This window comes from Myxocyprinus asiaticus, chromosome 35 (genome assembly GCF_019703515.2).
Source record: "Myxocyprinus asiaticus isolate MX2 ecotype Aquarium Trade chromosome 35, UBuf_Myxa_2, whole genome shotgun sequence".
NCBI lineage: Eukaryota > Metazoa > Chordata > Actinopteri > Cypriniformes > Catostomidae > Myxocyprinus > Myxocyprinus asiaticus.
Window position 1 is genome coordinate 42624799 of NC_059378.1, and position 10754 is coordinate 42635552.

Genomic DNA, 10754 nt, shown 5'->3' on the forward strand with positions numbered 1-10754 from the left:
CCAGCTCGCTAATATCACCAGTTCTGTTGTATTTTGCCAGATATTCCAATCAGTTTATCATGTTTAATATTTCCTGCATAATTAATCAGCACTGCCACAAATGTTCTGATAGGTCAGAACTGTGGCAACAGTGTGTGCATGCAGAAGACACACCCATCTCTGTGATTTCTACAGACATTGCTTAAGTCCCATGCAAATCGATGGTAATTGTACAGACATCTTTAGTAATAACATACAGACACGTCCGGTATACTAATCCCATCCGATTAGGGCTTTCCTTCCCCCTGTATATCACTTAAAATCACCATAATAACAATTGTTTTTCAACAAAATGCCATATTTACTGTACATTATTTATCATCTGAATAGTCACATCCTCTTACCCCACATATGTTAGGTCTCTTATCTTTACTCCCCCTTCTGGTGACTTTTGTAAGTGTTGATGAGAAGACTTAAGTAAATTAAAAATAGGAGGTTTTTTAGATTTTCGTTTTTCTTCCCTTAATGAGAAACAAAAAATTGAAAAAGGCTAGAATTCTACTTTTGTTAGCATGTTTTAGCACATAGCTAGATAGTGTTAGCATGTTTTAGCACTTAGCTTGATAGTGTTAGCATGTTTTAGCACTTAGCTAGATAGTGTTAGCATGTTTTAGCACTTAGCTTGATATTGTTATCATGTTTTAGCACTTAGCTAGATATTGTTAGCATGTTTTAGCACTTAGCTAGATAGTGTCAGCATGTTTTAGCACTTAGCTTGATATTGTTATTATGTTTTAATACTTAGCTTGATATTGTTAGCATGTTTTAGCACTTAGCTAGATATTGTTAGCATGTTTTAGCACTTAGCTTGATAGTGTTAGCATGTTTTAGCACTTTGCTTGATATTGTTAGCATGTTTTAGCACTTAGCTAGATATTGCTAGCATGTTTTAGCACTTAGCTATGCTGCACACAACAAAGACAGAGTGAGACCAGCATCATCTGATTCACAAATCTGAGTGAATTGGTCAAAAAGACTCAAAGTCTCATCAGGGGCCTGGGTAGCTCAGCGAGTATTGACGCTGACTACCACCCCTGGATTTGCAAGTTCGAATCCAGGGTGTGCTCAGTGACTCCAGCCAGGTCTCCTAAGCAACCAAATTGGCCCGGTTGCTAGGGAGGGTAGAGTCACATGGGGTAACCTCCTCGTGGTCGTGATTAGTGGTTCTCGCTCTCAATCGGGCGTGTGGTAAGTTGTGTGTGGATCGTGGAGAGTAGCATGAGCCTCCACATGCTGTGAGTCTCCGCGGTGTCATGCACAACGAGTCACGTGATAAGATGCACGGATTGACGGTCTCAGAAGCGGAGGCAACTGAGATTTGCCCTCCACCACCCGGATTGAGGTGAGTAACCGCGCCACCACGAGGACCTACTAAGTAGTGGGAATTGGGCATTCCACATTGGGAGAAAAGGGGATAATAAAAAAAAAAGTCTCAAGCTCATCAGTTATACATTTGAAATGTTCTAACGATTCTGTTTTCTTGTGTTTGTGTTTTTTCAGATGGTTCGAATCCATACACACTGAAGCTCTGCTTCTCCACATCATCACACCTCTGAGAGCGAATGATTGAACGCACATCACGTTTACAATCACGAGTGTACTGATGGACAGCAATAGTGACATCACGATGAGCGCAAAACACTCAGCACTCATCTCTTCTATTCTTCAGACTCTTCTCGTCTTTATATCTGTTTTTGTCATCTTGTTTTTTTTCAGTAAACTGCCTTAACACGGGTCAAACCAGAAAACTGACACACACACTCCCTGGATATAAAACATGATGATGTAATGCCACAGGAACCACAGGAAGCGCAAATAAATGACATGCATTATTTCGTTAAGTTTATTTGCTTTATTGGATTTTTGCTTGAGTCTTCAGCACTGATCTGACAAACTATGAATACGACGGCAAGCGATTCATTAATAAACTTGAGAAACTGGCCAAAAAACAAAACAAACAAAAAAATCGATGATGAAACTGAACTAAAGTAACTTTGAGAGGTCTCGTGTGTGTTTGTGTGGCTGTGTGTGTATTTGTGTGGCTGTGTGTGTGTCTGTGTGTGTGTTTGTGTGGCTGTGTGTGTGTCTGTGTGTGTGTTTGTGTGGCTGTGTGTGTGTGTGTGTGTGTGTGTGTGTGTGTGTGTGTCTGTGTGTGTGTGTGAGTGTGTGTTTGTCTGAGTGTGAATGTGTGTTTGTCTGAGTGTGAATGTGTGTTTAGTGTGTGTGTGTGTCTGTGTGAGTGAGTGAGTCTGTGTGTGTGTTTGTGTGTGTGTGTGTGTGTGTGTGTGTGTGTGTATGTTTGTGTGGCTGTGTGTGTGTCTGTGTGTGTGTTTGTGTGGCTGTGTGTGTGTCTGTGTGTGTGAGTGTGTTTGTGTGTGTGTGTGTGTGTGTGTGTGTGTCTGTGTGTGTGTGTGTGTGTCTGAGTGTGAATGTGTGTTTGTCTCAGTGTGAATGTGTGTTTAGTGTGTGTGTGTGTCTGTGTGAGTGAGTGAGTCTGTGTGTGTTTGTGTGTGTGTGTGTGTGTATGTTTGTGTGGCTGTGTGTGTGTCTGTGTGTGTGTTTGTGTGGCTGTGTGTGTTTAGTGTGTGTGTGTGTCTGTGTGAGTGAGTGAGTCTGTGTGTGTGTGTATATGTTTGTGTGTGTGTCTGTGTGAGTGAGTGAATGTGTGCGTCTGTGTGAGTGTTTGTTTGTGTGAGTCTGTGTGTGTGAGTGTGTGTGTCTGTGTGAGTCTATGTGTGTGTCTGTTTGTGTGTGTGTGTGTGTGTGTGTGTGTGTGTGTTTGTCTGTGTGTGTGAGTCTGTGTGTGTGTTTGTGTGTGTGTGTCTGTGTGTGTGAGTCTGTGTGTGTGTCTGTGTGAGTCTGTGTGTGTGTCTGTTTGTGTGTGTGTGTGTGTTTGTCTGTGTGTGTGAGTGTTTGTTTGTGTGAGTCTGTGTGTGTGTTTGTGTGTGTGTGTGTGTCTGTGTGTGTGTGAGTCTGTGTGTGTATGCGAGTCTGTGTGTCTGTCTGTGTCTGTGTGTGTGTGTGTGTGTGTGTGTTTAGTGTGTGTGTCTGTGTGTGTGTGAGTGTGTGTGTGTGTTTGTCTGTGTGTGTGTGTGTTTAGTGTGTGTGTCTGTGTGTGGACGACACCTACACAAGAGTGACGTGTTTATAGTGTGTAATTTAGATATTAATGTGTACAGGATCAGGGGTTAACTATTGGAATTTGGAGAGTGAGTTTGAACTGTAGACGATCTGTTACGTGACACATGTAGAGTACCAATCAAAGTTCTGGATACATTTGAATGAATTTCAAAAAACAGAACTGTGTCTCAATTCACACACTATACACTATACACTTACAATATACACTATGAATTCAGCCATGTAGTGTATACATTTTCAAAGTTTACTATTATAACAAATGGAAAACGTAACAGTTTTTATTACACGGAAGCATTCAGCGTTTAACATCTGATGGAAGTGATGTTTCAAGTGCACGTGATGTGTTGCCGCTAGCTTTAGCGTGTTAGCCAACCTCAGTTTATATCTTCAACAACGTTCATATTCACACAGCGTGAGGTGGTGATAAAACATTCAACTCACATTTGTAAGGTGCTGTCTTCACTGAAGTTTCACTAGTCTCTACATTCTCCATTGTTTTGTCAGACCAGCAGTGCAGCCAGATAACTCCGCCCCTTCCACTACATACAGCGAGCCGCGTGCGCTGAGTGCCAGAGCCGTCCTTATGGCAGTGCAACCGATGCGGTATTTTCAAAGTTTTCCAGCTCCTCCTAGACTGTTGGTCCGATAGCATATATCATATAGAGACCCTCATGACAAAAATTTATTAAAATAATTTTGATTTGTCAAATCGTTTTAGAAGATGTAAGCCGTGGCCCCAATCACTTATCACCCTATATCTTCTGAACAATTTGATGAATCAGAATTGTTTTGTGTAACTTTTTGTCATGAGGGTCTCTAGATCAGGGGTCTTCAACCATTTTCAGGCCAAGGACCCCATGGTGGGTAGAGAGACGGAGCCGGGTTTTATGCCTGTAAAAACGTATGATAAGCTGCCATATTATTGTATGTTCATACTTCATGATGTTTGTATTGCAAAACTATTGAAATACTCATTAAATAATGTACAGCAGGAGTCTGCAACTTTTTTGACATGAAGTGACATTTTTACATTTTCCTTGTTAATCACTGTTCCATACTCCCTCCTTAAGAAAAAGAAAAAGACAGACAGATAGACAGACAGATAGACAGACAGAGATAGAAAGAGAGATAGATAGACAGACAGAGATAGAAAGAGAGATAGAGAGACAGACAGACAGACAGACAGAGACAGAAAGAGAGATAGATAGAGAGACAGACAGACAGAGATAGAAAGAGAGATAGAGAGACAGACAGACAGATAGAAAGAGACAGACATAGACAGAGATAGAAAGAGAGATAGACAGACAGAGATAGAAAGAGAGATAGAGAGACAGACAGACAGAGATAGACAGACAGAGATAGAGAGATAGACAGACAGACAGATAGAAAGAGAGATAGAGAGACAGACAGACAGAGATAGACAGACAGATAGACAGACAGAGATAGAAAGAGAGACAGAGAGACAGACAGAGATAGACAGATAGACAGACAGAGATAGAAAGAGATAGACAGACAGATAGAGATAGAAAGAGATAGACAGACAGACAGAGATAGAAAGAGAGATAGATAGAGAGACAGACATACAGATAGAAAGACAGACAGATAGATAGACAGAGATAGAAAGAGAGATAGATAGAGAGACAGACAGACAGAGATAGAGAGATAGATAGAGAGACAGATAGACAGACAGAGATAGACAGATAGACAGACAGAGATAGAAAGATAGACAGACAGACAGAGATAGAAAGAGAGATAGATAGACAGACAGACAGACAGATAGAAAGACAGACAGACAGAGATAGAAAGAGAGATAGATAGAGAGACAGACAGAGATAGACAGATAGACAGACAGAGATAGATAGAGAGACAGACAGACAGAGATAGAAAGAGAGATAGATAGAGAGACAGATAGACAGACAGAGATAGACAGATAGACAGACAGAGATAGAAAGATAGACAGACAGACAGAGATAGAAAGAGAGATAGATAGACAGACAGACAGATAGAAAGACAGACAGACAGAGATAGAAAGAGATAGATAGAGAGACAGACAGAGATAGACAGATAGACAGACAGAGATAGAAAGAGATAGACAGACAGACAGAGATAGAAAGAGAGATAGATAGAGAGACAGACATACAGATAGAAAGACAGACAGAGAGAGAGAGAAAGATAGAGATAGAAAGAGAGATAGAGAGACAGATAGACAGACAGAGCTAGAAAGAGAGATAGAGAGACAGATAGACAGACAGAGATAGAAAGAGAGATAGATAGAGAGACAGATAGACAGACAGAGATAGACAGATAGACAGACAGAGATAGAAAGATAGACAGACAGACAGAGATAGAAAGAGAGATAGATAGACAGACAGACAGATAGAAAGACAGACAGACAGAGATAGAAAGAGATAGATAGAGAGACAGACAGAGATAGACAGATAGACAGACAGAGATAGAAAGAGATAGACAGACAGACAGAGATAGAAAGAGAGATAGATAGAGAGACAGACATACAGATAGAAAGACAGACAGAGAGAGAGAGAAAGATAGAGATAGAAAGAGAGATAGAGAGACAGATAGACAGACAGAGATAGATAGACAGATAGAAAGAGAGATAGATAGAGAGACAGATAGACAGACAGAGATAGAAAGAGAGATAGACAGAGATAGATAGACAGATAGAAAGAGAGATAGATAGAGAGACAGATAGACAGAGATAGAAAGAGATAGATAGAGAGACAGATAGACAGACAGACAGACATGCAGATAGACCCTGTCCATGCAGAATAAAACTATTTATTTACATAATGCAAGTACGCGATTGTTCTGAAAGCAAAAGTATCTAATAATAAAAGTTATCTGCTCAAGCGCACAGCGCGACCAACACAAAGCAGACGCGTTTATTACGCAACCCTCCACTGCAGCACTGCTGAACCTGATGTGTGTTGCAAGCGGTCTTGGAGGAGTTAAAGAACTTTTGAGACTGAATGAAATCAGAAATATACTTTGTGTTTCGCTTGATTTACGGAATCAGGAAATTCTCGCCCATACGTTTGTGAAGAAATGAGTGATAATGTAAAAGTGCTTGTTATAGCGCCACCTAGAGTTCACATATTTTCATCACTACATAATTCTCATACTTCCATTTGTGTCATTTCATACTTTTGATGACTTTACTAAGAATCTTACATGGGGAATATATTTATAAGTTGGTGTGACTGCAGTGTAAAGTCACTGAACAGATTACAGTAAGAAACACTTTTAGATAAAGATAATGTTCATACATTATTCTGATGTCTGCTGGATGTGTTTACAGTTCAGGACAGTTTAAGAGTCACACTTGTTCATAAATACAGTTGTCAACAGTAAACGGAGCCAGTGAGGTTTGTAATCTAGAGATGTGAGTCTGTCTCTACAGTTATATGAGAGAATCATGTGTGGAAGACTTGATTAATTCACATACAGTACATACATCAGCAGTTCACTGTGAGCATGTCCTATCATTAAAACATTTGCAGGTCATTATTAATTATATATTATAATAACATGAACTGAGATGAGCCTTTTGTGAAAGTCTGTGATGAACCATCAAACTCAACTTTCTTCTCATTTAGAATCATTATTGTGACATGAGGGGAAGAACCTTCACTTTAATTGTTTAATTGACACTGTGAAGGGGGCTGGGCGATGTGGATGGAAAAAATATAGAGATATATTTCAGATGATTGATATTCGATTTATATCTCTATAATTATGAATTTGTTCTAAAATAGATTTAAACATGTTTTTTTTTTTTTTTTTTTAATTAAAAGAACCATCATTTCAACCAAACAGCCATTGTTGCCAAGAATACTGAAAAGATTTAACCCCTTAAACTCTGGTGGATTTTTAGGCCGCCTGCGATTTTTCACACTCAAATTTAAAAACTCACCATTCACACGTACTGTGCACTAATGGCACAGTGGTTCTGTGAAATGCTCATTTTCACAGAACCACCCAAAAATAATAATAATTATTATTCATAAATAATATTGTATGTTTATAGTCTTATGATCTTATTATTTATTTATTTATTTATTTTTTTGGTTCTGTTCACTCTATCTCACTTTGAAAAGTCTTATTTTATTCCACGAGATGGCAGAAAGCACTAGAAAAAATGTTTCTCTATCACATTCCATCACAATATACAGATCTGAAATATAGGTGGCGCTGTAATGCATTTTAGCCCTCACAGATGTGCTCGTCCATAGACATTAATGCAGAAGTGCTGGTTATCTCTGAACAGTTCAGATTGTAAGCTTTCAAATGATACCTCATATGCCTGACTTGTGTATACAGAGACTTTAACGTTTTAAACGTAAACTTTTTTCGCGATATAGCGCCCCCCTTTGGACCCGCTGGTCTTAACCCTTTATATATACATATAGGAAGCATCATTTTACTAAAGTGCCATTATAGCCAAGTAGATTCAAAATGTTAAATGCATGAAGTAAAAATCTAGTTCTGCACTTCACTTATTTCTGGAACCCAGTGAAATATGATTGTAATACTGAATTATTATTATTATGAGGATTACATTTGTTGTGTACAATAGTAATATATATTTCTGTCGTATTTACTTCACCTGGAGCTTTTATTTTGGTGAAACATTAAAAATGTCAGTTCCTCATTACGAATCTGGTGAAGCGCTGTCATCTGCTTTTATGTGATATTGTATTGTGATTTAATATTTGTATAATAACTTGGTTGCAGTTACAGATGTTTGGAGTATGAATGTGTGAATCTGCAGAGCACTTAAAACAGCACGTGTGCAGACAGAACAGCGTGTCACCCATTCACTCTGAAGCACACACAGTTCATGCATTCATTTAATTCAATCACAGCTATTTGCAATTTAATAATGACATATAGCAATATCACAATTGTGATTCTGTCATTTTGATGGAATTGTGCAGCCCTAAAGCATTGTGAAATTAATTTAGGAAACGTATAGTGGCCGAATAAAAAGTGCACTAAGGTTATCACGGTTATATTGTGAATATTCGATATATATCACCTAGCCCTCAGGCATTAGTCTTCTTCTACAGTCAGAATCCTGTTGAACAAGTTATGTAGAGTTAGTAAGACATGTTTATTGCAGCTACCTGAATAATAACAAGTGGTTTAATGGCTCAGACATTTGAAGAAAACTCTATCGCTCCCTTGAGAACTGACGTTTGTTCTGCCTTTTTACACCATGTTCATTCACAAAACATGTTTTAGTAAAAATATATGTAGGTAAATATTGCTTTTTATTACTGTATTGTTGTATTGGTGCATCTAAATGAAAATTTATAAATATTCTTCTTCTTGTGTTCATTTAGTAAAAAACTGTGGAAACTGTTGATTTTTATTTCCTTAAACTCAATGGATGGCCGGCGGGTCCAAAGGGGGTGCTAATCACAATACAGTATCACATAAAAGCAGATGACGGCGCTTCACCAGATTCGTAATGAGGAACATTAAACTGTCAAACTGACATTTTTAGTGTTTCACCAAAATAAAAGCTCCAGGTGAAGTAAATACGACAGAAATATATATTACTATTGTACACAACAAATGTAATCCTCATAATAATAATAATTCAGTATTACAATCATATTTCACTGGGTTCCAGAAATAAGTGAAGTGCAGAACTAGATTTTTACTTCATGCATTTAACATTTTGAATCTACTTGGCTATAATGGCACTTTAGTAAAATGATGCTTCCTATATGTATATATAAAGGGTTAAGACCAGCGGGTCCAAAGGGGGGCGCTATATCGCGAAAAAAGTTTACGTTTAAAACGTTAAAGTCTCTGTATACACAAGTCAGGCATATGAGGTATCATTTGAAAGCTTACAATCTGAACTGTTCAGAGATAACCAGCACTTCTGCATTTATATGACTTAAATTAACAAAATAATGCCTGAAAACATTCACGTCACATATCAGCGCCACCTAGAGGTAATGGGGTAGAAATATTTATATGAAAATAAAAGTCCTTAACATAGCACATGAATGTACAAGTCATATATCAAATGAAAGCTCTCACTCTCATGAATGTCACTGTACAGTTTATTTTGTTGCAAGAATACCACAGTTCGAAAGATTTTTAAAAGAATCACAAAGTGCAATCTTTGTGTAATCAGACCGCATGTCATGAAGATTAAATATATTGACATTATACTTACTGAATTGCATTACTAATCACATGCATCCCAGTCTTAGTGAGATTTAAAGAATTAACGCTGTTTGTCCAGTTATTTTGCTCAATTCTCGAATCACTGATTCAAGAGAAAAGAATCTCAAATATAACATAGTTTTGATTTAACATATTTTGTAACAATATAATTCCCATATTTCTGTGTGTGTTGTTGTATAGTTTTGATGACTTTACGATCATTCTAATATGTGAATAATAGTCATATTAAAGAATGAGTAGGTGTGTCAGAACTTTTGGCCATGTGTTAATCAGTGCTAGGTAAGTTAAAGATTGTAATCAATTCATTTACTGATTACATTTTTAATCATTTTACTAATTACTTTTAAGTTACTTTCTAATACAAAAGGTTTTGTTTTTGCACTCAACGAATTTAAAATAATGTTTATATTTCCTCTTTGTTCACACAACACGTTTCTTCCTTGTAAAGGAGGCGAACACCCTTCAGATGTCACAGAAACACAAACGGACGTACACATAAACACAATTCATGTTTTAAATGTGCTCTACATAAAAAATATTATTTTAGAAACCCATGCACTGCACTTAAATGTAATTAACTTAACTGAAAGTCAGCAACTGTAATCTGATTACAATAATTTAAATTATAATGCATTAAAGTACTTTATTATCTTAAAAGTAATTAGATTACAGTAACTAATTACTTTGTAATCTGATGACACCCAAAACATGGTGTTAATCAGTTATTATCAGTAAATATCAGTTGTTTTTGATTGGAGACTGTAAGTGGGACGTCTGGCCCTTATAAATGACAGGACAGACATGATGAAGATCAGATCGGGCAGATTATTTTGTTTCACTTTGACACACACAATCAGAAATTCTTAGAAACCAGTTTTCTGCATTATTGACACGAAACACTTCAGTTTGTAGATTTTACACAGGTTGTTTGCTCACATGATGGTGAATGCTGTGACCTCTGACCTCTGGAGAGACAAATGAACCTCATGTGGTCAGCAGCTCTGTGTCAAACGTTCCACTGCAGCTTTTTCTCTAAACACAAAATCACCTGTAAACAAACCGCTGTTGTGTTGTGTTGTGTTTCTCCTGTCACATGAACTGATGTGTGCACACTTCACATACAGCACTGACAAATATCTCTGAATTTATTCTTAATTTTCATTACTCTTACCAAAAGGTACTGTAGTGGTACCACTGTATAGTGATGTATCAGATGGTAATACCATGGCACTTTGATATATACTGTGGTACTGAATGATTATCAGATACCGTGGTATTTATATGGGACTCCAAGATAAATGGTAATAGCATATTACCATGTCCAAATAAAATAAATAAATAAAACATGG

The 10754-nt window shown here is 37.6% G+C and overlaps 1 protein-coding gene across 3 annotated transcripts in view; it reads left to right on the forward strand.

The window, feature by feature from the left end:
* Positions 1-1880, forward strand: part of LOC127426489 (heterogeneous nuclear ribonucleoprotein L-like) — a 67718-nt gene extending 65838 nt beyond the window's left edge. For all 3 annotated transcript variants that reach the window (XM_051673345.1, XM_051673347.1, XM_051673346.1), the window contains one exon: positions 1540-1880. In XM_051673345.1, the coding sequence (XP_051529305.1) occupies positions 1540-1595 (56 nt within the window). In that variant the 3' untranslated portion in view covers positions 1596-1880. The remainder of the gene's footprint in view (positions 1-1539) is intronic.
* Positions 1881-10754: the final 8874 nt, after the last annotated feature.